Source organism: Pagrus major, chromosome 7, assembly GCF_040436345.1.
Source record: "Pagrus major chromosome 7, Pma_NU_1.0".
Classification (NCBI taxonomy): Eukaryota; Metazoa; Chordata; class Actinopteri; order Spariformes; family Sparidae; genus Pagrus; species Pagrus major.
Genome location: NC_133221.1, coordinates 33,572,741 through 33,600,346, shown reverse-complemented (window position 1 = coordinate 33,600,346; position 27,606 = coordinate 33,572,741). Strand labels below are relative to the sequence as shown.

Genomic DNA, 27,606 nt, shown 5'->3' with positions numbered 1-27,606 from the left:
ACAAACCATGGTTTATGTAAAATGCTTCAATGAAATTATTTGAAAGGTACTCCTACCTCCAGCTCCTGCTCAGTCTCTCTCTTCTTCACATCTTCTTTGCTCTTGTCCTGTTCTGTGCTGGGTGAACTCGGGATCATTCTCCTCTGGTTGAAGTCACTGACCTACAAAACAACAAACAGAGGAGAAATGACGAGATTCACTACCATTGTGACTACGTCTGATTTCCAGTGTAGGAAAAGAATCGTTGTGTAACAGAGAAAAAACAAAGATAAAGGATCCAATCAAACTGGTACTATTTCACTCTTCCTGACTGCCAGAGGCTGTGCTTATCGCTGGATGTCTTCATCTCGTGCATGCGCAGGTCAAGTATGGATATCAACAAAGTCACATGTGACCTCGGATGACCCCCGACCAGGTATAACTGCCGGTGTCATCCGGGCGATCAGTTCCTTATCATCTTCTTGCTTATGCAGGTCAACTGCTGAAGTAGCATTAAGTTGAATCATCTGACGTTCAAAAAGTTTACTGAGAGCTTGTCGCAGGTAGTTTTGTGATCATAGCGATTGGAGTTATGGGTTGCTTGCCCTCCAAAGGCTGCAACAACCTGTCCTTCTCCGAGGGGATTTGCCATTTGGTTTTCGCCTCAAACAAGTGGATGCCTCTGTTTCCAATGGCATGCTCAAACCCTGCGCAGTGAGGGCTGCTAGGCTGGCTGACGTGGAGCATCTAATGGGTGAGGGAGGCCTCCCATTCTCAGAGAAACTGACTTCAGCCCAACCTGTCCGACCCAGGCGTCGTGCAGGGAGGCTTCAAAAATCCTAGCCCTGGCCAAGGGTGCCATCGAACTGGTGGACACCCCGTTACAACCCAGGGGGTTCTACTCAACCTATTTTCTTATAAAAAAGAAAGATGGTGGACTTCGCCCAATACTGGACCTGAGAGGACTCAACAAGTTCCTAAAGGTCTTACCATTTCCCATGCTGAGCATAGCAGAGGTCCTTTGTACCATTGTTGAGGGGGAATGGGTCACGTCCATAGATTTGAAGGATGCATATTTTCCTATGCTGATTGTGCCTCAGCACAGATGGTTTCTTCGTTTTGCCTTCCAGGGCCGCCATTTTTCAGTTCAGGGTGCTCCCATTCGGACTCTCCCTCTCCCCATGTGTATATACCAGGTGCGTGGCTCCAGCCCTCTCGCCCCTGCGATTTCAGGGCATGAAAGTCCTGCGTATCTAGTCAATTAGCAAATTTATGCTCTGTCACGGCTTCAGGCAACACAGGACACAGATTGCCTTCTTTCACATGTTGGGCTTCAAGGTGAACTTAAGGAAGAGCTCTCTGGACCCCTCTCAGAGCATAACATTCATTGGTGTGGCTCAGAAAACCGTCCCTATGAGGGCCTGCCCGTCCCTTCAGCACATGGAGGACATCCTCCACCTCCTTCCCCTCTTCCGATGAGGCAAGGCTTTGCCCTACAGTCAGTTTCTTCGCCTCACGGGCAAACTGATATTGCGCCCCCTGCAAAGGTGGCTGAACAGCTTCAACTTAGATCCCAAGTGGCACAGGCACAGGAAGCTCAGGGTTGTGGTGAGGTGTGGCAGAACAGTACGGCTCAGGGGCAGTGGTCTGCCCAGGACCGCACAAAGCACATCAATGTGCTGGAGCTACAGTCTGTGCACCTAGCACTCATGTGCTTCCTGCCATATCTGAAGGGGAGGCATGTGCTTGTCCGGTCGGACAACACCTTGGCAGTCTTCCAAATAAACCACCAGAGGGATAACCAGATCTGCACAATTGCTGTGGGTATTGCAGGATCTTCTGACATGGGCAGCCCCTTGCCAGACCAGCCTGTGGGCAGTATATCTCCCGGGGGAACAAAACCAGGTCGCAGACTTACTCTCCCCTGAAAAAAGTGGTGGCTTCATCCAGAGAGGGTGCAGAGCATCTGGGGTCTCTTCGGCAGGGCAGAGGTGGATCTCTTGCCTCGGAGACATAAACCCATTGCTCCCTCCGTTTCTCCCTGACAGAGAACACCAGCCCTCTGGGCCAGGATGCTCTGGCTCATTAGTGGCCAGAGTGTCTTCTCTACATCTTTCCTCCATTGCCCATGATTTTGCCAAGACCTCTTCTGGTGGCCCCATTCTGGTCAGCCAGGACTTGGTTTTCACTGCTGCACCAACTCCACTGCGGGATGCTCTGGCGCCACCCCACCAGATATGATCTCCTGTCTCAGCTGGTGGGTCAAGAGCGGATCCCAACCCTTGTCGCCTTCAGCTGTGGGTATGGCCGCTGGAGGGCCCGATCCACTGCTGAGCGAGTGCATAGAGCCAGTCAAGGACACTATTCTGAATGTCAGGGCACTTGCGGGCAAAACAGGTGGGGGTTGTTCGCTGACTGGTGTGGTGTGACGCTAACTTAACATTGCGGGTAATGGAGTCTCCTATCACCAGCGTGTGGAGTTTACCCCCCGTCAGCAGGGGCTGGGGACGCACGTGGCCAGCAGGACTAACAACTGGGCTATCAAGGACAGTAAACTGGTTAGAAGTCAGGAGGGGTGACTGCTGACCAGGCCACACAACCGGTGACTTGCTCCTGTGCCCTAACCCACGCCGCGGCCAAGCAGCGACAAACTCCACAACAGCTGCCGACGAGACTGAGCTAATGCTAACGCTGGCAGGCTTGCTATCAGGCCCGGGGCTAACACTATCTGCAGTGCCTGTGTTTCTAACTGAGAGAAGCTGCTCTAACTCATGGACACGTCTCTCTAATAGAGACACCCAACTGCAGAACAGTCAGCACAAGCCATCGTAACACTTATCAAGGCAGTGTTAACTGCGGTGAAATGCAAAAACCAGTGAGCTAGGCTAGGTTGAGGAAAGCTAACTGGGCAGCAACAGACTACCCAGTAACAGAAGATCGGTTCTACAAAATACGTACAAGTTTTAAAAGCCTAAAGTTAGCTACGGTGCAAAACCTATGAAAGACTCCGAAACCTAAGAATAAACAACTAAGACAGATAGACAAGGAGAGAGACACAGTAAACAACAGCTTTCGATCTCACGAAAGTCTCAGGTGGGTGTCACAGGAAGCAGCGTACAGTGCTCTGTGCCTATGATCCTTGAGTTTCCGCAATCCCTACTGGACCAGGGCCAATCTCCCTCTACCCTGAGGGTGTATGTGGGCGACATATCTTTGTAGCAGTTAAGACTGATAATGACACAATCGGTAGCCACAAGTTGGTGTCCCTCTTTTTGAAGGGGGCCCTGAGATCACATCCCCCAAGTGCCCTACGGGCTCCTATATGGGACCTGCCCCTGGTGTTGGATGCCCTATTCTTGCCTCTCTTTCAAACCCTTAGCACAGGCAGAGCTCAAATGTCAAATGTCTGTCAAACAGCATTTCTGAGGTGGAACCCAGATGGCTCAGGCGTCACTCTGTGAACAAATACAGCATTCCTCCCTAAGGTGCTGGAACGCTTACACCTCGATCAGCCTGACTAGCTTGGACAGTTTGACCCCCCCATTGTCAAGACACTTGTGCCCGGTGCATGCCCTAAGAGCTTATGTGCTACTAGTCAGTTCTGGTGGTCAGAACAGCTCTTTTTCTGTTACGGTGGTGCTTACAAATGTTGCAATAACAATTATTATTATTACAAATATGTCTAAAGTTACATGGGGCATTTTGAAACACAGATATTAGGCATTTTTCTGACTGCAAGGCATAAATGAATATAGCTTATATTTACAATTGATGAATTTATCATTACCTTTATAATGAGGTAATAGGCAGGTGTATAATCAGCATACGTAAAGTCACTGGCAAAACATGATTTGAAATGCACCTCTCTGATGCCCTCTAAACGTTAATTCACACTTTCTCTACTCTATCATTCTGAACCATTTAGTCATTATAAACCAAACTCCGACCAGAAACGCCTTTTCTTGCTCTGTCATCTAAACATGTCATCTTTTGCAATATTTCTTTTTTTAGTATATAATGGTCAGTCAAGAGATGACCAATGCCTCTGCTATTGGTTGCAGGGAGAACTCTCAACGTATCGTAAGTTAATGCAATGTAAAAAAACAAACACCCGGTGATGTGCTTAATGTGCTCGGTCTTAAGGTTAATGTTATATGGCAAAGTGAAATTGTGATCAATAAGAGTGACATGATGGTTGTTGCCGGAGATTAAAGGATGGGGACGTTAACGTTGTGTTATTCATTTACTTCCAGGTCAGCAATGCATTCACTAAGCACGAAAATTTTAAGTTGTCTGTCGGCCAACTTTGGACTGATTAAATTGGCTGGCAGATTAATCAGTCTGGCCCTAGTTACGAATGTAACCACAGTTCTATGAACCCTGGATGACTGCCACAGTTCTCAGTCACTCGGAATCTTGTCGCGAGAAGACTCTGTGGAACTGATCGCCTGGATGACAACGGTAGTTATACCTAGTCAGGGATCATCCGAGGTCACACGTGACTTAGTTGATATAAATACTCGACCTGCACATGCGTGAGACGGAAGATATCCAGTGACAAGCGCTGCTTCTGGCAGTCATCCAGGGTTCATAGAACTGTGATAACATTCGTAAACTTTGGTTTATACACAGTACAAGTAAGGATGAGCACTATGGTTAGAACTGAAGTCATTCTGTCTGTGATGCCAGCACGTTTTCAAAACAGGTTGGCAGTGTTTTATCACAGAAATAAAAAGCCACATGGTGTCTCTTGGGTGAGGTGGCTTTCTATGATGTGTGACTGATTTGAAGTGAATTAGTGTTAAGAGAAGGTGGCTTCCCGACTTCTGTAGTGTTAAACAATGAAACTTTCTACAGAGCGTACCTTCAGTAACAAAGAAAGGGATGTTTGTGTTCACAGTGTCATAGCTCAGGGTTTTAGTTTTGTTGTTATATGTTCATTTTGAAAGTTTCTCTGTCATAAGTCCGGTTGTGCTTTACACTTCCTGTTTTGTTTTTTCCCGTACACCAGTGTGTCATTAGTTTATTAATCCTTATGTATTCAGTCCGTGTGTGTTCCCTCACTTCTTGTCAGTCTGGTGCATTGGTCCCCTTGTTCCTACTTTGTTCCATGGTTGCCTTCTGGATAGTTTTTGTTGTTTTGTTGGACCACACTCAATAGAATTACTCTATGTTTTTACCTGGACTTCCCAGCCGCCTTTACTTACTTATGTTGCCCTGCCTTCTTCTGTTACCACCACCAGTACGTTTATTACATTTTTCTTTTGATCATTATACCTTCCTTTGTGTTTTGTGTCTGCATTTGGGTCCTCAATTTCAACTAATAAATTTAACTGCGACACAGTGTGTTAAGGTGAAAAAAAGACATTGTATTCACTTTGAGTAATTGCCTAACTCATCCAGCTCTTACATCTCAAAAAGATATTTTTCCAAGTGTATGGAAATGAAAAGAAACCTGAAAGGCAGATAACACACATATAATATCCTAAAACACTGTTGTATGTTGTGATAAATATCTGACACTAAGGACTAAACTTAGATATCGGTTTGGAAGTCAGGTCAAAGAGAAGAGGGAAAAAAGGGAAAAATATTTTGATCGAGGTTCAAAATCACCAAAACAATATTCCATAAAGAGCGGCCCAGTACCATGCTATTGGCACTGAAAGATTATCAGTCCTTCAGACTTTTACTGGGATTATTTCTCACCTGCAGGACACGTGTGGGTCCATCTGGCAGCACCTGGACGGACAGCACCCCAGAACCAGGTCTCATTTTCTGGTTGATGAACTGCTGCTCCGGGCCAGGCTCCAGCAGTGCAGAGTCTGGTCCCAGCACCACCTCTGCTCCATCACACAGGCCTTCCGGCCCGCCCTTCACCTGGATGATACAAGTCATGAATTAAAAATACAACTGAAGGAAATCATGTGAAGAAAATGGAGAAACAATAACAGAACATATGTGAGGGCTCTAAACTCAAAGGAAAGGAGTTGCTGACACTCAGAATAACAACATTTTATAAATTCCACATCAAAGACTAGCTAGGTGTACCCACCTGTACTACCAGCCGGGGAAGACCACAGGTAAGCATGCCTGTGCTGAAGTACCATGTCTGGGTGGTGCTGCGGCGTGAGTCCGGCCTCCTCAGCATCAACGGCTCAAAACTGAGGGGGGCGAACAGATAGAGAGAGAGTCAGTTCTTCCATAATAAACTTTCTACCAGTTCACAGTCCAGTTACCAAAATTGACTGATGTTGACATGACCCCTGAGAGAGCTGACAGGCACCCTACAGGTACAGTACAAACCTGTTGTCACTAACGGCTGCAAGCCCGGCAATGTCCAACACCAAAGAGGAGTCCAGTGGGCGTGGCTGGGCCGGCTTGCTCTGTGGCGGAGATGAGCCTTCATGACACAGCATGCCGGAGCCAGTCATCCTCCACAGCTGGGAGCGCTTCCCCGGCTCCTGCACAAAAATCAAGGGACATGTTACTACACATTCATTACATACTGGACTTTGCCTCCATGCTATTTTCATGGGTTGCAATTCATGAATATTTTCATACTTTTATTTACATTATCCTTTTTATAAGAAGATTTTTTTTTGATAATCAGTTAATCTTTTAGTCTATGAATTGGCAGAAATGTGTGATCAATTTGTCAGTCATTCTTTCCAATAATTTAAATTGTTTTTCATACATTTTCTGCCAGTGGACTGTAACAATCCCAGCACTACTTTGTTCCCTCCTCTCATACAAACTTCCACAATAACTCAATTCAGACAGTCCATTCTTTTACCATCTTTTGAAGGCAAAATAATATTATAATAATAAGGCAATCTCATCGTTTGCCATTTTACCCACACTTAGATCAAAGTCTGTTCATTCTGGGTTATTTTCAAGTGAAAAGAGTACCTTCTTTTTCAGGATGACCCTTTGAGTCTTGGTGTCCACATCGAGAACCAGTTCAGCACAGCTCACGAGACGCTTCTTCCCAACAGGTCTTCTCTCAGCACTCCTGCATCAACAAAATGGTGTTGCTTACCTTTATGACTTAAACTTTTACAAACAAGAATTCTTAATGGTATGAAATAAGATTATAAGTTAGTCATGTCATTAGTCCATACTGTGAGAAAGTGTGAGTGGCTGCAATGTAGATGAAGTTCTCGTAGTAGAGCTTGTTGTATTCTCTGAAGAAGTTCATGTCGGCTGTGACCTCTGAGGATCCAGCTCCCTTCACAGTCAGTGTGAGGTAGGGGGGGAGTGTGGGCTCATCGCAGGCATAGTCCAGCACAGAGCCTGCCTTCACTTCAGTGTGCAGCCGGATGTCAGCCACACCATGCTGCCAAAACTGGATTGGAACCTGAAGAGATTCAAACAAGGCAATCTCCTCAATTTATTGTGTTTGGTCTTTTATTTTTGTCACAGTATTAAAAAACACAATGCAATGAAAACAGACCTAGATAATAAATCATGATGTACATTAGGCATGTGAGAGGACAGGAGGGCTCTGCAACAGGTGATTAAAACCTCCCTCAACACTACTGCTACACACCTAGTTCAGCAATAATGGGGTGTTGTGCCTGTGCAGAGCCCAAAGGATACTAAGACAAAACCCACCTTAGCAACAACCTGGCTGAAATTATATCTTGGTTAAGTTGTCTGGCAAGCAATACTGCTGTGCCACCAGACTAAAGAGCAGCTTCTTTTTTCAGGCTGCGAGACTCCTGAACTCTACCGCCACACTCCATCAAAAGTTTTTCTTGTGTAGCATAAAGGGACGTTGTGCAGCGCTGTGTTGTAGAATGACAAATAAATGAACCTGGAACCTTGAAACATCCAGTGAAGCTTCCGCTCCACTGAAGAGATGAAAAATGTCAGCAGACAAATGCACGAAATTCATGTGGAGTCATGAGTAGACTGTAAACATCCTCAAATGAACACATGAAACACATCTGTCATGCTTCCACCATGTTTTCTACATTATACTTCACAGTTTGAGCTTTGAATGGCACTCTTCAATGGTTTTAACTACAAAAGTAGCACCACCAGCTGCTGTTCAACACTAGTGAATGGAAACACACAATTATTCAGATTGATTCAGATTTAATTACAATTCTGTTAAAATTATCTCTTTTTATGGAAACCTAGCTAGTGTCACAGAATTCTGAAACACAGAATCAGAGTTGGCAAAATCTGAATTAAATTTTCTCAAACAACAAAAGCAATAATCACACCCACTGCACACAGTAATTGGCTATGTGAGTGGAGGTATGACAGCAGGCCAGGTTTGAACTTGTATCTTGAGCTCTCTTCATCATTCTTCACAATTAATGACTCATAAATGCTTCTGCCACATTCTTCATTTGTACAACAGAAGGGACACCATCAATGTCTTTGAGGAGAGCCTGTCTGAAAGGGAGTGCTTCATTCCCACTGGAACGATTCATCACATTGAGACTACAGAGACACAGAATTCATGAAGAAAGAAGTGGGAGTCCAGTGAGTGATTCAGGCATAGCTCCTTTTTTCTTAATTACGTCCACCCCTTAGAAACTGGTCATGCTATCACAACAGTGGCTTACCTTAGAGATGTTGTCTATGCGGAAAGGAGGCGGCAGTTGGTCAGTATCAGTGAAGGAGATTTGGTAGGTGGCTCCCTTCAGGGTGATCTCTGTCCGCAGGAAGAAACAGCTCCCCAGCGTGTCCCTGTTCAAACCAATGTCCACTTAAAACCTGTCAAATACTTCACTTCATTCACTCACTTTACTTCAATTTGTTTTAAGTACAACATGGAAAATACAGCCACTACACAGTATGAGCAGCACAACTTACAGGCAGCAGTGATTCTCATACATTCATTTATTTATAGTGGCCTGCTACAATATCATTATTGACAGCAACATACCGATTTTATATTGCTTCTTCACTATTTTTTACTATACCTTCAGCTCACACCACAGATACAATGTAATTCTGTGGGAAACACTGAGGCAGACGTAAGATGACATAAGATGTTAAGATGAAAATATTATTATTAAAAACAACAATATTGTGCATACTGTATATACTAGAATATCCGTATCAGCGAGTACATGAGTCTATGCACTGATCCGACACCGTGTAATTTAGAAACGGGACTCTGCTACTTCCCAGTTAGCTCCGTTAGCTCTGCTTAATGTTTCACACCGGAAATCAATTCTTCTTGCCTGCTCTAAATTCCAACACAGGAAGCTGCGCTGTGCTGCCCATGGACACTACTGTTTTCAGAGCACCGAAGAAGATGATTTCACGTGAGTCAGATGGAGCTAGCAACAATATGTTACTCAGGATAACGCCAACAGTAAAACGGCCACATGTTCAGCATGCAAAGCTGTAATTTGGAGGGGTGGCAGGAGTGTTGTGAATTTCAACACCAGCAACCTTTTAAAGCATTTGAAGATGCATCACGTGAAAGAGAACGATGAAACCGCTCTCCCCAAACTTTATGAGACAGTGAGGGAACACATTTCATGTAGGCTGAAAGATGTAAAGGCAATCAGCTTTACTACTGACATTTGGACCTCTGACGTGTGCCCCATGTCTTTGCTGAGTCTGCACACTGGGTGGACAATGTATCGCCATCAACATTTGCCCTTCCAAGTGCTGCACTGCAAGCAAGCGAGTTCTCTGAGTAAGTTTTAAGGGAATTATTTATTCCTACATTTATTTAAAGGAATGGTTCACTCTAGAATGAAATTTAGTCATTATCGACTCACCCACATGCTGATGAGAAGTCCGGTGTATTTTCTTATTCCTCAAAGTGCAGCTGGAGACCTGCGGGGGTACCCTCTGGCAGCAATAATTCATATAACGAGTGTCAATGTGCCCAAGACGAAAAGGTCCATATAACTACACAAAAACTTTGTAATATTCCTCCATACTGCTCGTCCGCTGCAATCCAAGTGTCCTGAAGTAGCGACATCCAGAGTTTACTCGAAACGACGTCATTTATTACATTTTTATAGCCTAAACAGTCACGATAGTATTTGCCTGGAGGCACGCTCCCGCGTGCACACGAGTCTCCCTCGCAGCTGTTTGCACTATGGAAGCTGCGCCAGACAAGATCAACAGAACTCGCGATAGACACACACCGGTATTAACATCCAGCTGTGAGTTTCAAAGTTTCAAATCACTAGTGCAGGCAGATCCCTCTTGTGTTTGTGTGTCGCTCAGTCGCTCAAAGCAGGAAGTAAATACCGGTGTGTATCTATTGCGAGTTCTGTTGATCTTGTCCGGCGCAGCTTCCGTAATGCAAACAGGTGCGAGGGAGACACGTGTGCACGCGGGAGCGTGCCTCCAGGCAAATATAGTATAGTGACTGTTTAAGTTGTAAAAATGTACTAAATGACGTCGTTTCGAGTAAACTCTGGATGTCGCCACTTCAGGACACTTGGATTGCAGCGGATGAGCAGTATGGAGGAATATTACAAAGTTTTTGTGTAGTTTTATGGACCTTTTCCTCTCGGCAAACATTGACACCCGTTATATGGATTATTGCTGCAGGAGGGTACCCCCACGGGTCTCCAGCTGCACTTTGAGGAATAAGAAACTACACCGGACTTCTCATCAGCATGAGGGTGAGTCGATAATGACTGAATTTCGTTTTAGAGTGAACTATTCCTTCAAGTTGCTGTAGCACTACTGTTTTAAACTATTCTATTTAAAAAGTGGCTGCACTTTAACAGTTTTTAAAGGAATTGTTATTTATTCCTAGATTTCTTTATTTGTTCTTTTTTGGTTATGACTGTCAAAATAGATAATAAAATAATACTGTATGGCAATGATTCTCTGCAAGGTTTTACCCGAGCCAGGCCATACAACAATTATAGTAATCATATCACGGTCATACAGGGTTAGTAGTATACAGCTGTTAAAAGAAAAAAAGAAAAATCTTCTTCCTCTTCCACAAACATTGATTTAAGGCAGTGCCTACAGTCATTATAAATTCCATACTATACACACAGTCTGCATGTCTCCCACTAGCAACAAACTCCATGTATTCAAGAACCTTTAAATCAGATTAAATTGTTTTATCAGACAGATTTCTCTCCTAGCTAAGTCACAGAAAATGAGAACCGTGTGACTTTTCCTTTTGTATCAAGCAGCATAAAAGCTGTAGCAGGAAGACTTTGAGTTAATTTGTCTTACACTGAACAAAAATATAAATGCAACACTTTTGTTTTTGCTCCCATTTTTCATGAGCTGAACTCGAAGATCTAAAACATGTTCTATATACACAAAAGAACCATTTCTGTCAAATATTGTTCACAAATCTGTCTAAATCTGTGTTAGTGAGCACTTCTCCTTTGCTGAGATAATCCATCCTACCTCACAGGTGTGGCATATCAAGATGCTGATTACACAGCATGAATATTGCACAGGTGTGCCTTAGGCTGGCCACAATAAAAGGCCACTCTGAAATGTTCAGTTTTATCACACAGCTAAATATCTCGGCAAAGGAGAAGTGCTCACTAACACAGATTTAGACAGATTTGTGAACAATATTTGAGAGAAATGGTCTTCTGTGTATATAGAAAATGTTTTAGATCTTTGAGTTCAGCTCATGAAAAATGGGAGCAAAAACAAAAGTGTTGCGTTTATATTTTTGTTCAGTGTACTTTACTGAATAAAGAAAAAGTAACATGCATTTTTTTCTAAATAAATATATAAAATAAAATAAAATATGCTATATTATAAAAATATAATAATACATTTTATAGTGAAAAGTTTCCATCCACTCATAAAGAACATGTATATCATGTCAGTCTTCAGTTCCGATGATTTCTACAGCTCTCATTTTTTCTGTGATGGAATGAGTGGAACACATACTACTTTGTCACAAAAAAGTTTGGTTCAATAATGAATTTATTATTATTATTATTATATTATTATTATTCAGCACAGTCCACATGTTCTCGATGGGGTTCAAGTCAGGACTTCGGGAAATCCATTCCAAAACCTCAATTCTAGCCTGATTGATCCATTCCTTACCACTTTTGATGTGTGTTGGGATCATTGTCCTGTTAAATTAAGAGACCATGCTACAAAGAAAATTTGATTTACACAACTTTCTATAATCACCTAAATTGATCATTAAAGTAACTGTATATATTTTTGATCCAACAGATTTGGTCACATTTTCAGAAGACCTATATTACATTAATTATTGAACCAAACGTCATGAATGTTTTTGTGACAAAGTAGTTTGTGTTCCACTCATTCATCACAGAGAAATGAGAGCTGTAGAAATCATTGGAACTGAAGACTGCCATATACATGTTCTTTACAAGTGAATGGAAACTTTTCACCACAACTGTATGTAGCTCACCTCATGTTGACATGGAAGGACTTGGGTTTGTTGACCTCGAAACCTCCAGACCAGGTGCAGTTGGGGGTGTCCATGAGGCGCACACACAGCAGCTGGTCGTAGTCATTGCGGGGCCAGTGGAAAACAACACTGGAGCCCGGCAGGGTGGAGATGTAACCCTCTGGGTTGGCGGTACCCTAGGACAAATATTTTCATGGATGACTTCCATCATACTGTATTTATTTCCCCCCATAGGTGAAACTGGGGGAAGGACTACAGATAGAGCCTTCTCACAGCACACATTTTGGCTTAACAAACAAAGCTTTAAATATGACATTATTAATGGCTGCATTATATTGTGGTACCACTACTATAGCCCTGTTATTGTGTGTGCTGGTTCAGTGGAATCAGGCCACAGGGATGCAGTGTATTTCTTTTTATATTATTTTTTTATAGGATAGATCACAATAGAGATGACAGAGAGAGACAGCTATGAACTGGTGATGGGCAATCACTGTACAAGGTGTGCATCCTGACTGCTCAGCGACATAAAAAGCCTATGAACAGTTCATTTCTCACCTTCCCTCTTGCAAACTCTCTCTGAGCAAAGGCCAGTTTGTGTGTAGAGCGGTTGTCCAGCAGGTAGCGTGGGGCAAAGGTCACTATGTGAGTGTCCCTGTAGCGTCCTTTTCCTTTCCGAACACTGATGCCTGCATTGATCAGACAGGTAAGGAATAATGTGTCGGTGATTTGAATCATCTGGCCTTGCTGCATCAACGTTTTGATAACTTTTAATCATCCAAGGAGGTCATGAATACATTGTAATAAACTACTGCAATTCAGCTCATCTTATTTTCCTTCTTATATATGCCTTTGCAAAATGAATTATGTTATGCAAGAAAATCAACTTTACAATGCTGATCATTGAGGGTGCACTGATTGCTGGAAGCAGCACCAGCCGATACCGATCAAAAGGACGTTTCTTACTTTATTGTCATTTATGGTTTTTATGAGTGGCATAATGAAAACACTGTTTCAAATAAATAATTAGATTTATTTTGATCGATTCAAAGACATAGGTTGAAAACTTAAAAAAAACAATGAAAAAAAATAAATCATCTCAGTTTTGTCAGTCTTTGTACTGAGGTCTTGTGCCATGCAGAAACTTGGTCACTGCTGGTACATGGCTACTTTCATCTCTGACCGACGATTGATAAAATGTACACTGATATAAAGAGTCTGAAACTTCAAACTCAAAGTACTTAGCTGTTAGCTCAATTAGCTGTTCACAATGCAATCGGAGCACCCTTTCTGAACACAAGCTGTAGAGTTTCATGGAGTAGAAAAGCAAGTTAATATGTAGATGCCAGGACTTAAAATGCTTTTAACCAAAAAGCCCAGATGTCTCTCACAATATTATTAGTGATGAGTTTTTTATGCCCCTGCATCCGATACACAGGATCAGCCCTGATCTTCTGATCCTCTGTATTGTACAACATTAAATAAGACCCTAGTTCAGTTAGTGCTATCCACCTGTGCTGATTTTGAATGTATGACTTACCTATGTTGTAGATGAGGCCAGGCCTGTTCCCATGTTGGATAACCTTCACTGCCCTGACTCCACTCCCTCCATCCAGAGAGAAGCCCTGACACCAGCCTGGAACTCCGTCTGGGTGGATCCCTTTCCCAATCCGCATAGTACACCTGAGATCAAGATAGATGGGAAAACACATGGAATATGAAAGGAAGAATAAAAACACCACAGGATGTTGCCTGGCTAGAACATTGCTCACTACCTAAGACAATGAATATGGTCCAGATGCAGGTACTCAGGACAACAGAAAGGGCAGAGTGGTCTGGTCTCTGACACACACTTACATAGCTGGCTGCTCCTTGTCAGTATAGCAGAACAGTAATGGACTGAGGCTTCGAGCCAACTCATGCTCCTCAAACTGGCCTGCTGCATCGGTTTTGCCATTGTCCTGGCGAAAAATTAACGGCAGACCTGAGGGAGGAACATGGCTTTAGGGAATGATGATAGAGAAGCTTAAGCAATGACTGTACTGCACAACGGCAGTTCTTAACAACTAAGAAAACATTACCAGTCTTGTTGATAAGCCAGTAGGGGGCAGAAATCAGGATCTTCAGTGCCCCCTGTGCCCGCAGGATGATGCGGATGGTGAGGCAAAGCAGATGTTTGTTGGTGTCATATAGCCTCATTCGTACCACATAGTTCTGAGTCCCAGGGGGGATCAGCAGCTCTTTACACATAGTGAAGTTCTCCAGCAGGACTCCTGAAGGACACATATCGTGAACACCAGGAAAGAGAATGAGGACATTTTTTAGGAAATAACAGGCAGCCAGAGACAGTTCCTACCAAGCTCCATGTTCTGTGAGGTGTCAGCAGCATGAAGCACAGCCTCTTTCCCAGGCTTCAGTGAGCCTTTGATGGACGTTCCTTTGATATAGAAGTTGAGGTCACAGGGCAGCAGGTTGGCCAGCACCATGGTGGGCAGCAGGTAGACAGTGTGGCCTGGCTGTCGGTAAATCTGCTTGGCACTGCCAGAAACCCTCTTCGCAGGCTGCTGCTCTGGGTAGTTGTCTTTCTTGATGACCACACAGAACCTGAAAGATACAGAGAAATGAGGGGAACGGTACCATCTGTGAGGGGAATTGCTGCATTTCAGTAATCAGAGACTACTTCCAAAATTCAATTAATTGCAGAGATATATCATATTTTTCACACAAACAATGATCAATTCTCATCACAAAATGTTTCAGATATAACCAGTGAAGGGATAACCAACATTGGTGGGACCAACCTGGGGATAGGTGAAATACAGCAGTAGAGTGCTCACTTGGCTCTGAAAGGCTGTTTACAAATGAGCCACAATGTGACTGGACTAAACCCCCAGCATGCTTGTCTGAGCTGCAGATACTGTTTGACTGCAGTAACAATACAACTTCCTTTTTGCAGGGATAGTGGGAGTCTTTCCACTCTGAATACCTTTTATTTTGCCTTGCTAAAACCACAGATAAAGGATTCATCTACAAAAATTCAATGCATCCACTCAGTTTTGACACTTGACTAGTTTGTTATTCTGTAGACCCCTACTGACTAACTGTATTTACCTGAAGTTACGCTTGACGGTTTCATCAAAATCTGCTGACTGACACTCTCTCTTACTGCTGCTGATCTCTCCTGGCCGCTCCACGCTGGTCCAGTGGATGGGAGCCTTACAGAAGAACATGCCCAGGCCCTTGGGACGAGCCTGCAGCCGCCAAGATGTCAGGTGGAGGGGGACTGCCAAGGCCTGGCCAGGAAGGATAGGAGGCAACACCACTGGTTCTGTTGACATAAGGACAAAATTTTTATCATGACTTTTGATTAAGGAATTATTATCTTGTTTACTTTGTATATATGCTCTGGTGACACAATTGTATTGTCTCTCAAAACACAATAAACAAAGTTTAAGAAAAAACATATTGGCTTCATTATAATGACACAACATAACACAAAATAAGATCAAATAAGGATAAAAAACGAAATAAAATAAGGAAGTTGCGTGTGTGTTTATGTGCGTCAGCTGAAGTCCCCACACAGATGTGTGTGTGTGTGTGTGTGTGTGTGTGTGTGTCAAAGAGCACTCATTAGCAAATGTTTGTCAACAGTTTCCCCAGCTGTAATCAAAGTTTTCCATGGTGATGGGAACTGTTGGTGTTTTTGTGGAGATTTTAGCTGAGGCTCAAGTCTAATACTACTGCAAGTCAGTTTGCTTCAGAATGACATGTCTCCGAGAGAAACAAATCTTCCTACATTTTGATGTGTAAATGGTGTATGTGGTGTGTGTGGGGTCCATTGAAAAAGAATATAATGAAAAAAAGGAACTGTGTCTTACTGTCAGGAGCAGAGGGGCTGTCCAGTCTGACCTCCATAGGAACATCTAGCCGGTTCTTCACCATTAGTGCAGATCGGACAGTAATGACCTTCCTAGCACTGCCCTCCATTGTGATGGAGAAGACCACCCTGACCGGAGGCAGGGCCGAGAACTGAGGGATCAAGGGATTCACACACAAAACGAGTAACAATCAGATGTTGTTTTAGAGATTATTATTATCTATTCGAGTTTGATCGTGGGGGTTATACATTTTTAATCATGTCTACTCGTGCAAGTAACGTGAATAAAAATGAACGCAAACCACATCGGTATGAACCGAAAATGAAGGGATTTCTCTGTGACCTGACTGCAATAAATGGATCAGAAGGACGCTTTTTTTTCCAACTCAATGACGTGAATGAAGTGGTGATTTTAAGTGAGCATTCACGTCATTTGCACCGCCCAGAGAATTTGCGTCTAATGGCATTTCATCATTGACTTTGAATGTAATCTAATCCAATGAATAATTTGCGTTGTGTCTGGTCTGAACACAGAATAAGAGACAGGCCTTTATTTCTATTGTCCCTATTTTATAAGGTTGTGTCAACATATGTAACTGAGTCCCTCTTGTTTTCTGAAATCCTTCTGTTTGAGTTGACTGTTAATCCAAACTTCACATTATCCATTCGGAGTTTAATTAGTTAGTCAATACATTTATTAGTAGATCAACACATTTTGTTTTTACTATTTTAGTATTCGAACATTTAAACAAAACATTACCTAGTTCCACCAGATTTGAGTGTTTACTTGTCCCATGTGATAATAAACTAAATTTCTTTATGTCTTAGACTACTGGTTGGAAAACACAAGCACTGTGATTGTGTGACTCTGCATTTTTAAGAACTGTGATTGGATTATTTTTCTATTATTATTTTTGTGTGAATAATTGATTTATCACAAAAATAATCAGCAGAATAATTAATGAAAACAGTAAGTGTGGAGGTGGGCGTGGTCGAGGTGCGGCTGCGGGAGAGAGAGGTGGAGAGGGCTCAGGAGAGCAGCGCCAGGTGAGTGAGTGGCAAAGCTGGCAATGATTTGCTAATCACAGTCTCCCTTTAAATGCAGTAGCGTGCTGGACCTCAGATGGGAGATGGACTGGAGAGGCACGGGAGAAGTGGCAGACATGATCAGACCCTTTGTGTTACTGTACTTTGTGTTAAAGTGGTCAAGCTGAATAAACGTAGCTTGAATCCAGAACGGTGTGCATAATTCAAATAATTAAAAAAAATAGTATAAAAAAATAGTATAATAATAAATTCCTGTCGAGATTACCCACATCATTACTTATTACCCTTCAGTTAGAAGTTGCAGATCTGACGTTTCATTTAAATGCTCAAAAAACTGTAGAAACTGTAGAAGCAACAGGAAATGATTATTAGCCTTGATGGAGCTGCATTGATAGATTCAGTGCTTTGAAAATGTACATTATGCCGAGTTTATGATAAACCATTACAATTAAGGTAATTCGACATCCACTCATTGTGTTATACCGGGCCACTGTTTGACAATTGACAATGACAATTGATGACAATTAATGGTATATACTTTTCATGATCTTTGCCTTATTAGATGCAAAAAAAGCAAAGTTGTTCCTACATTTCATATCCATCAAATGATTTTGTTTCCTGGTATATAATGTCTATTACAGCTGCTAATGTACTGCTGCTAATGTACTGCTGCTTCTGCTACTGCAGACTTGATTAAAAGTGCTTACTTTCACTAGCCCCTTTTAGTTAGAAAATTTGCAGCCAGGTAAAGGCTGCAATCAGCCGTCTTGTCTATGTGAAACGGAGGTGTAATATTCCTCCTTTTCAAAAAAGCCGCCACTGGGGTAGGCGTAAACATGTGACGTGACATGAAGCACGAAGTTGGACGTGAACAGTCACGTACAACAGTCCCCGTGATCTGGTTATTGACGATTCTCTCGGCTGTGATGGTTAGCATCTCCCGGATCTCAGCCCCTTTCCAGTTGCTCATCTTGACGTCCACGGATGAAGTGATGAACTGACTGCTGTGATCAGCTGTTTCCTGCTTTTAAAACTCCCGGCTGTGGGTCACACAAAAGTGCACGTCATCGACACCTACGCCCATGTCACGCAATTGCCGGCACATCGACGCCTTGGATTTACATAGCAATGGAGGTGGCAAAAAGTGTACCCGTCGAGGCGTCATATTGGCGGACCAAAACAGACCCCCGCTATACCGCGGTCTGTCTAAATTCGTGGACCTAGCCGCAAAAAGGACAGCCAAATTGGCGGGTTGCTGTCCAGTATAAAAACGGCTACTGACTGCTCACTGATTTAGACAAAATACCTGCCAGACTTACATAAACATGTGGGTGGATGATGTTGGTTCTGCTAATAGGACTGCCAACCTGTGGAAGAGTAAAAGAGAAATTACACAATTCATTTCATTGATTCCACATTGAGAAAATTCACTTGTTACAGCAGCTCATCATCCCTATTTCACTTAATGTGTTAAGTGTTTGGGAACTGGGGACTCAATTTGTTATGTTTTGAAAGAAAATGTCTTTCCCATTCTGTTTTGATATACGACTTCAGTGCCCAACAGTCTGGGTTCTGTTGTCGTATTTCGTGGTTCATAATGTGCAGCACATTTTCAATGGGAGACTGATCTGGATTGCAGGCAGGTCAGTCTAGTACCTGCACTCTTTTACTATGAAGCCACACTGTTTAATGGCAGAATGCGGCTCTGCATTGTCTTGCTGAAATAAGCACGGAGGTCCCTGAAAAAGACGTTGTCTGGATGGCGGCACATGTTTCTCCAAAATCTGCGTGTACCTTTCAGCATTAATGGTGCCTTCAGAGATGTGCAAGTTACCCATGTTATGGGCACCAACACACCCCAAAACCATCATAGATGGTTTTGAACTTTGTGATGGTATCAATCTGGATGGTCCTTTTCCCGGAGGACATGACGTCCATGATTTCCAGGAACAATGTGAAATGTGGACTCATCAGACCACAGCACATCTTTACACTTTGCATCAGTCCATCCAAAATTCTACAAATATGGGATTATAGAGTACTGTGCAAAAGTTTTAGGTGGGTGTGAAAAAATGCTGTAAACTAAGAATGCTTCAAAAATGGAAGTGTTAATAGTTTATTTTCATCAATTAACAAAATGCAGTGAATGAACAGAAGAGAAATCTAAATCAAATCAATATTTGGTGTGACCACCCTTTGCCTTCAAAACAGCATCAATTCTTCTAGGTACACTTGCACACAGTTTTTGAAGGAACTCGGCTGGTAGGTTGTTCCAAACATCTTGGAGAACTAACCACAGATCTTCTGTGGATGTAGGCTTCCTCAAATCCTTCTGTCTCTTCATGTAATCCCAGACAGACTCAATGATGCTGAGATCAGAGCTCTGTGGGGGCCTTAGCATCACTTCCAGGACTTCTTATTCTTCTTTACGCTGAAGATAGTTCTTAATGACATTGGTTGTATGTTTGGGGTCGTTGTCCTGCTGCAGAATAAATTTGGGGCCAATCATACGCCTCCCTGATGGTATTGCATGATGAATAAGTATCTGCCTGTATTTCTCAGCATTGAGGACCATTAATCCACCAAATCTACAACTCCATTTGCAGAAATGCAGCCCCAAACTTGCAAGGAACCTCCACCATGCTTCACTGTTGCCTGCAGATACTCATTATTGTACCGCTCTCCAGCTCTTCGGCGAACAAACTGCCTTCTGCTACAGCCAAATATTTCAAATTTTGACTCATCAGTCCAGACCACCTGCTGCCATTTTTCTGCACCCCAGTTCCTGTTTTCATGCATAGTTGAGTCGCTTGGCCTTGTTTCCATGTCAGAGGTATGGCTTTTTGGCTGCAACTCTTCCATGAAGACCACTTCTGGCCAGACTTCTCCGGACAGTAGATGGGTGTACCTGGGTCCCACTGGTTTCTGCCAGTTCTGAGCTGATGGCACTGCTGGACAGTTTCCTTGGCCGACCACTGTGTCTACGATCCTCTACGTTGCCCGTTTTTCTTTGTGCTTCTTCAAAAGAGCATGAACAGCACATCTTGAAACCCCAGTCTGCTTTGAAATCTTTGTCTGGGAGAGACCTTACTGATGCAGTATAACTACCTTGTGTCTTGTTGCTGTGCTCAGTCTTGCCATGGTGTATGACCTGTGACATGAAACTGTCTTCCACAACCTCACCTTAGTAGCAGAGTTTGGCTGTTCCTCACCCAGTTTTAAGCCTCCTACACAGCTGTTTCTGTTTCAGTTAATGACTGTGTTTCAACGTACATGTGAAATTGATGATCATTAGCACCTGTTTGGTATAATGGGTTGATCATATAACCTGATTTTAATCCTACAAAATCCCTGACACACGCAAGTGTACCTATAAGAATTGATGCTGGTTTGAAGGCAAAGGGTAATAACACCAAATATTGATTTCATTTAGATTTTTCTTTTGTTCGCTCACTTTGCATTTTGTTAATTGATAAAAATTAACAATTATTATTTATATTTTTGCAAGCATTTTTAGATTACAGCATTTTTTCACACCTGTCTAAATTGTTTGCACAGTACTGTACAGTTGCAATCAAAATTATTCAACCCCCACTACAAATTAGGTTTACTGGTAAAATGTACAAACTAGCAGCTGTTTGCAATTAACAAATCAAACAAGAACAATTTAAATAGCTCAGCACAACTAATATTACAAGTGGTTTCTCCGAATTCAACACAAAATGCCACTTTTGACTACTGCAGTCTCAAAATTATTCAACCCCTTCATGACAAGCATCTGTAGTACATAGTAGAGCACCCTTTTGCTGTTATGACCTGCTGCAGGCGGCTGTAGCTCAGGAGGTAGAGCGGGTCGTCTAGTAATCGGAAGGTCACTGGTTCGAATCCCAGCTCCCCTCAGCTACATGTCGAAGTGTCCTTGAGCAAGATACTGAACCCCAAATTGCTCCTGATGAGCAGTTGGCGCCTTGCATGGCAGCCTCTGCCATCAGTGTATGAATGTGTGTGTGAAAGTAGTATTGTAAAGCACTTTGAGCTGTCAGTAGACTGGAAAAGCGCTATAGAAATGCAAGACCATTTACCATTTACCAAACGTGATGCATAGCCAGATGCTTCCGGCAGCATTCCTGAGGAATCTTAGCCCATTCCTCATGGGCAAAGGCCTTCAGTTCACTAATATTCTTGGGTTTGAGTGCTGCAACCGCCTTTTTCAAATGGGGATTTTCAATGGGGTTCAAGTCAGGCGACAGTGATGACCAAGCCTTGGTAGACTTTGAGGTATGCTTGGAATTCATTGTCCTGTTGGAAGGTCCAATGACGCCCAAGCTTCAGCTTCCTCACAGACGGCATGACATTTTCTCCCTGATACTTGATTGAATCCATCTTGCCCTCCACACGCTGCAGGTTTCCAGTACCAGAGGAAGCAAAGCAGCCCCAGAGCATCACTGAGCCACTGAGCCATGCTTCACTGTAGGCAGGGTGTTCTTTTCAGCGTATACTTCATTCTTCCTCCTCCAGACATACCGCTGATCAATAGGCCCGAAAAGTTCCAGTTTTGTTTCATCGCTCCACAGAACAGAATCCCAAAATCTCTTTGGCTTATTTATATAGTTTTGAGCAAATTGGAGCCGACTTTTCTTGTGCTTTTGGGTCAGTCGTGGTCTTGGAGTTCGGGCATGGAGCCCTTCAGCGTTTAGCATGCGCCTTACTGTGGAAACTGAAACCTCAGTGCCTGCTGCCACCAACTCTTGCAGCAGGTCTTTTGCAGTCAGTCGAGGGTTTTTGACCACCTGCCTCCTCAGGACTCTGGTGACAGCCGTTGATAGCTTCCTCTTTCTGCCACATCCAGGTAGTGTAGCCACTGTTCCTTTAACTTTAAACTTGCGAACTATGCTTCCAACTGTATCTCTAGGAACATTCAGTGCCTTTGCTATCTTTTTGTATCCTTTTCCTTGTTTGTGCAAGGCAATGATCTCTTCTCTGAATGATTTGGACAATTCTCTTGACTTAGCCATATTTCTAACATGCAATGAAACGTCACCATCAACAGTCCAGGTATTTGAGGTGTTCTATCTCAAGCACACCTGATGCAACTAATGAAGCCCTTGATTGGTTGCATCAGGTGTGCTTGAGACCACACCTGATTTGCAAATGTGTCTCTTATGAGGAGTTCTATTCAGGAGGTTGAATATTTTTGAGACTGCAGTAGTCACTGAAAGTAGGATTTTGTGTTGAATTTGGATAAAATCCTTGTAATATTAGTTTTCTTTAACTATTTAAACTGTTCTTGTGTAATTTGTTTATTGCAAACACCTGAAAAATTTAAAATTTTGCCAATAAACCTAAAATGCAATGGAGGTTGAATAATTTTGATTGCAACTGTATGTATGCACGGTTTTCTTTGCATCATCATCATCATCATATTACAGTTATCAATCTTACATAGCCACAAACAGCTACAGCTATGTAGAAAAATAGTATTGAAAATATATTGCATTTTTATTTCATTGTTATCAAAACAAATGCCAGAATTAACAAAAAATAAAAGTTCCTTGTTTTACACAATGTGTCAACTTCTTTGGAATCTGGGTTATAAAAATTAATTTTGTTTTCATAGTTTTTACTTGTACTCACCGTGTTGGAAGAGTTGTTTCTGTCTGCAGCTGCGTAACGGAAGAAAACACCCACTTTGTCCACAGAAACTGGCTTGATTTGCTCCCATCCGCACACTCGTACCAGAAGCTGGTGCAGCTTCAGCTCATGAGTGTGTCTACAGGGGAGGAAGAAACAAGGGATCAGCGATACATAATCTATGAAATGCATTTGTGGAAAAAACTGTTCATCAATTCATCATTTATAATAGATGGAATTTTTACAAGAGGTTTTACAAGATCCATAGACCGACATATTTCATGGTAGTTGACACCAATAAATGAATGTTTGCTGAGGACCACAGCAGGTTTATTAGATTCATGTTCAATGATAAGCTCTAGCAAAGAACACACTGTTGCATTGGTAAAGTTCTTTCACCTTTATCAGTGTCATTACTCCAACATTTAGAAATAATTTTGTTATCAGCCTAACTATAGAAAACATACCTAGCCTAACATGGTCCTACTGATATGATTAATCTGTGGTGTAAATTGTTATCAAAGTAACAGGAAGGTTGGCAAGTCTCAGCACCCCTGCAATCAAACTGCTTTATCACATTTTAAAGTATAGCAGAGAAGTAATACAACAAAGTGAAAGACAAACCATATACCATCAAGTTTACAGTGTGCAGTTAAAAGTTATCAAACTAGTAAGAATGATGGCCAGCCAGTCAAAACTATCATACAAAATGTAATATTCACTGTACAAAAGTAGATGCTGTGAATGTGAATCAGAACTGTACCGGTGGCGGAGTTTCTCACGGGCTTCAAACTCAAAGGGAATCTCTTCTCCAGGCAGCACCTCTCTCCACTGACTGACATTGTGAGTGTCATCAGTCCCTGGACCGTGGACATCTGAGATGGAGTCTGCACTACTGCTGTGAGACAGTGCCACCCTGTGGGGAACATATGAACATTTTTAAGCTGGAGAGATTTATCAGAGATTAGTTCTAGAGAAAGCTAGATCAGATCAGCACAGTTTTTTGTTATTAAACTTTTTATTTGAAGAAAAAATAAGTTATACATGTTGCTCTTAAGTTTGTATACATGCCACAAGTCTTATCATCCAAGTAGATAATGAAAGAAAAATAGGTAAATAATTAAAAAAATTAATTAATTAATTAAAATAATTCACATCATTACAAAAGCACCCATACTCTCTCCTATCACAGTACTCCTATGCAGGTTCTGGACTGGAACTTAACTGGGAACTTAAGAATCCAAAAAGTGAGAAGTGATAATGATAACTAGAAAAAAAAAAATAGATACATGTACAGCAGTAAATAAAACTAGACAATAACAGCTCTGAAATTAATAAATTTGTCTGCCCAATATGCACCTTTCTTCATTCATAACTTCTCCTGCAAACAATATCTTATAGTGGGGTAATAATGAGTGCGGTGGCAAAATCAACAACACAAATAATTATAATTATAGATTAAATAAAGATAGTTTTCTGCATACATGTATAACGCTGACTGATAACAGTGTAATTGCTGACACAAAGAAAGAAAACTGAACCAGATGAGTGGAGTCAAAAACTAGGGGGTTTTATCACATTACCCAGTATCTTGCCTAAAAATTGTTATAAAGTTTATCCAGATTTTCCAGTAACTTTCAAACGTATCTTGTTCACGCCTGAGAATAAATGTTAGCTTCTCCATTATAAAAATATCCTGAACCACTTTGATCCAGTCCTCGACTGTAGGAGAATCTTTTACCAACCATTTTCTTGTGATTGCTTTCTTAATCGCTAGTAATAGGATATTATACAGATATTTGTTTTCAGACCCCTTCACAGTGTCTGGTCTTAATCCCAGACATAAAGTCTCGAACTCTGATGGAATCACTATTTTCATGATTTTTCTCCATGGTCAATTTAATTTCTTTCCAATATTTAGAAATTACCGGGCAGTCCCAAAACACAATGTGTTGCCTTATTCTCGCCACAGGATCTCCAACAGGACATACTTGCTCCCAGAGAAATCCTTTGAGCTGTCTTCCACCCAAATTCTCTCCAGGACAGAGCAGATGTTCTTTTCCACTGTTGCATCATGATGTTACTCTCCTTCTCCCATTTCTCCTTTATATATGCAATATCATTCCCTTCTACCTCTTGTAACACCTTATATATCTTTGATATGTTTCCACGTCCAGGGTCTGACCTGTAGCCGAGTAGAAATATCTTCACTATACCCAAATTAGTTTGTTGCAATTCTTCCTTTCTCATTATTTTCTCTAGGTAATGTCTAAGTTGCAGAAATCTATAAAAATCCTGATTGGTTAGACCGAATCGATTTTTAAGATCCTGGAATTGTCGCAGCGTGCCCCCCTCATAGAGGTCACAGTGTTTTATTAACCCTTTATCGGCCCACTGTTCAAATCTTGCATCCATCCTGTTTGATAAGAAATCTGAGTCATATCCAATCCATCTTGTAATCCAGTATGGTTCTTTGGCCTTGTTTTCACTGACTACCTTGTGCCAAATCTTAATTGACATTTTTATCAATGGGTTTATGTCTTTTAGACAGGCAACCAACCCACTGTCCCCTATGATTGCTTGTAATGGAATATCACTAGATATCTGACATTCTATGTCTTTCCACTTTGCTTTATAAGAAGGATTGCAAATGTTTACTAAAATTTTTATCTGCACCGCTTGGTAATAATTTTTAATATTCGGGAGAGAGAGGCTTCCTTTGTCTTTTGCTAGTTCAAGAGTCTTATAGCAAATTCTTGGCCTCTTCCCCTGCCAGATGAATCGTGATATTAATTTGTCTAATTCTTGAAATTTCTCCTTTGGAAGTTCTGCTGGTATGTTTTGGAACAGATATAGTAATCTGGGTAACACGTTCGTTTTTATTGCTTCCACCCTCTGTCCTAATCCTAAAAAGGGCACTAGATTCCATCTGGTCAGAATGGATTTAATTTTGGAAATTAGGGGGTCATAGTTCTCTGATATAATCGTGTTCAAATATTTAGGAATATTCACACCTAGGTATTTAATTGACTTTGATTCCCAATTCACTTTGAATTCCTCTCTGATGGATTGGCTAGGAGAATAATTGAATGTCAAAATTTGAGATTTGTGGGTGTTTAGTTTATAACCTGATAATAAACCGTATTCCCTCAGGGTTATGAGCAATTCTGGAAGGGAAGCAGATGGATGCCCCAAGTATATCAAAAATATCATCTGCGAACAGGGCAATTTTGTGTTCTTCTTGAGACACCATGATCCCCTTTATCTTTTCGTTCTGTCTTATCCACTGACTCAAGGGCTCTATAAAGATGGCGAATAAGAGCGGGGACACGGGACAACCTTGTCGACATCCCCTTTTTAATTCAAAAATATTTGATAATCCTCCATTAATCAAAATTTTAGCTGTTGGCTTACAGTATAAAGCTTGTATTGTCCTAACAAAATCATTGTGGAACTGGAATCTCTCTAGTATCTTATATAAGAAAGACCAATCAACATAGTAGAATGCCTTCTCTGCATCTAGCCCTAGCAGGACAGCCTCTAACTTATCTTTGTTTATATGGTTAATTACATGTAATGTCCTCCTAACGTTATCCTGTGTTTGCCTCTGTCTAATGAAACCTGTGTGATCCAACTGCATAATATCTGGAAGTATTATTTCTAAGCGTTTTGTTAGAATTGATGTGAAGAGTTTATAATCCTGGTTCAACAAACTAATTGGGCGGTAATTAGAGCAATCTGTCCCATCTTTCCCTTCTTTTGGTATCACAGTTATAATCGCTTCCCTCCAAGATGGAGGAATTTCTCCTTTCTTAAGGACCCAATTGAAAGTTCTGAGCAACAATGGTGATAAAGAGTCACTAAAAGTCTTATACAATTCCGCCGTAAACCCATCAGAGCCTGGAGACTTATTAGGTTTGAGTCTAGATATTGCCTTTTGGAGTTCTCCTATAGTCATACTGGCCAATAAGACTTTATTCTGATCTTCTGTAATTGTTGGGATATTAAGTGATGTAAGCAGGGATTCAGGTGACTTGTCCCCCTTACAGGCCATCCGGGCATATAGGTTTTTGTAATATTTTTCAAAACAACTGTGGATGTCTTGAAACTCATGTTTCATTTGTTTTGTGATTGGGTCTTTAATTTTATGTACTACCCTCTCTGTTTGTTGTTTTCTTAATTTGTATGCCAGAATTTTGGCTGATTTACTACCTATTTCATAATACCTCTGTTTCAAAAAGGTTAGTTATTTCTGAATGTCTGCCTCATAAATTTCTTTGATCTGATTTTTAATTTCCCTAATTTTCTGACTAATGTCCAATTGGGTATCTTTTTTATGTCTTTTTTATCCAATTTCTCCTGTCTGAGCCTCTTTTGTAGTGCCAATTTCGCAATGATTTTCCCTCTCAAAACAGCCTTACCTGCTTCCCATACCATAAGGGGGGAAACCTCCCCATTAGCATTTTTTGACAGGTATAACTTAATTTCCTCTTGGAGTTCTTCCTTCATTTTTCCCTTAAGTGCATTTAGATTAAGTCTCCAGGAAAAAGTATTTTTGCTGTTTTTTAAATTTAAATCTAGATACACCGGACTGTGGTCCGACAAGTCCATTATCCCAATTTTACATGACCTTACAAAACCGATATCTTTACTGTACATAAAAAAATAATCTATCCGTGAATAAGTTTTATGTGGTGAGGAATACAAG

The 27,606-nt window shown here is 41.7% G+C and overlaps 1 protein-coding gene across 1 annotated transcript in view; it reads right to left on the bottom strand.

Annotated features, from left to right (window-relative positions):
• vps13d (vacuolar protein sorting 13 homolog D) overlaps nucleotides 1-27,606 on the bottom strand; it is a 134,786-nt gene that overhangs the window by 21,845 nt on the left and 85,335 nt on the right. The window contains exons 42-59 of the mRNA XM_073470564.1: nucleotides 23,662-23,814; nucleotides 22,902-23,037; nucleotides 18,587-18,634; nucleotides 16,222-16,372; nucleotides 15,455-15,671; nucleotides 14,700-14,947; nucleotides 14,425-14,616; nucleotides 14,201-14,327; nucleotides 13,884-14,026; nucleotides 12,902-13,032; nucleotides 12,344-12,519; nucleotides 8,559-8,682; nucleotides 7,101-7,336; nucleotides 6,889-6,991; nucleotides 6,283-6,440; nucleotides 6,032-6,140; nucleotides 5,686-5,856; nucleotides 57-161 (exon numbers count right to left, since the gene is read on the bottom strand). Coding sequence (XP_073326665.1) covers nucleotides 57-161; nucleotides 5,686-5,856; nucleotides 6,032-6,140; nucleotides 6,283-6,440; nucleotides 6,889-6,991; nucleotides 7,101-7,336; nucleotides 8,559-8,682; nucleotides 12,344-12,519; nucleotides 12,902-13,032; nucleotides 13,884-14,026; nucleotides 14,201-14,327; nucleotides 14,425-14,616; nucleotides 14,700-14,947; nucleotides 15,455-15,671; nucleotides 16,222-16,372; nucleotides 18,587-18,634; nucleotides 22,902-23,037; nucleotides 23,662-23,814 — 2,728 coding nt within the window. The remainder of the gene's footprint in view (nucleotides 1-56; nucleotides 162-5,685; nucleotides 5,857-6,031; nucleotides 6,141-6,282; nucleotides 6,441-6,888; nucleotides 6,992-7,100; nucleotides 7,337-8,558; nucleotides 8,683-12,343; nucleotides 12,520-12,901; nucleotides 13,033-13,883; nucleotides 14,027-14,200; nucleotides 14,328-14,424; nucleotides 14,617-14,699; nucleotides 14,948-15,454; nucleotides 15,672-16,221; nucleotides 16,373-18,586; nucleotides 18,635-22,901; nucleotides 23,038-23,661; nucleotides 23,815-27,606) is intronic.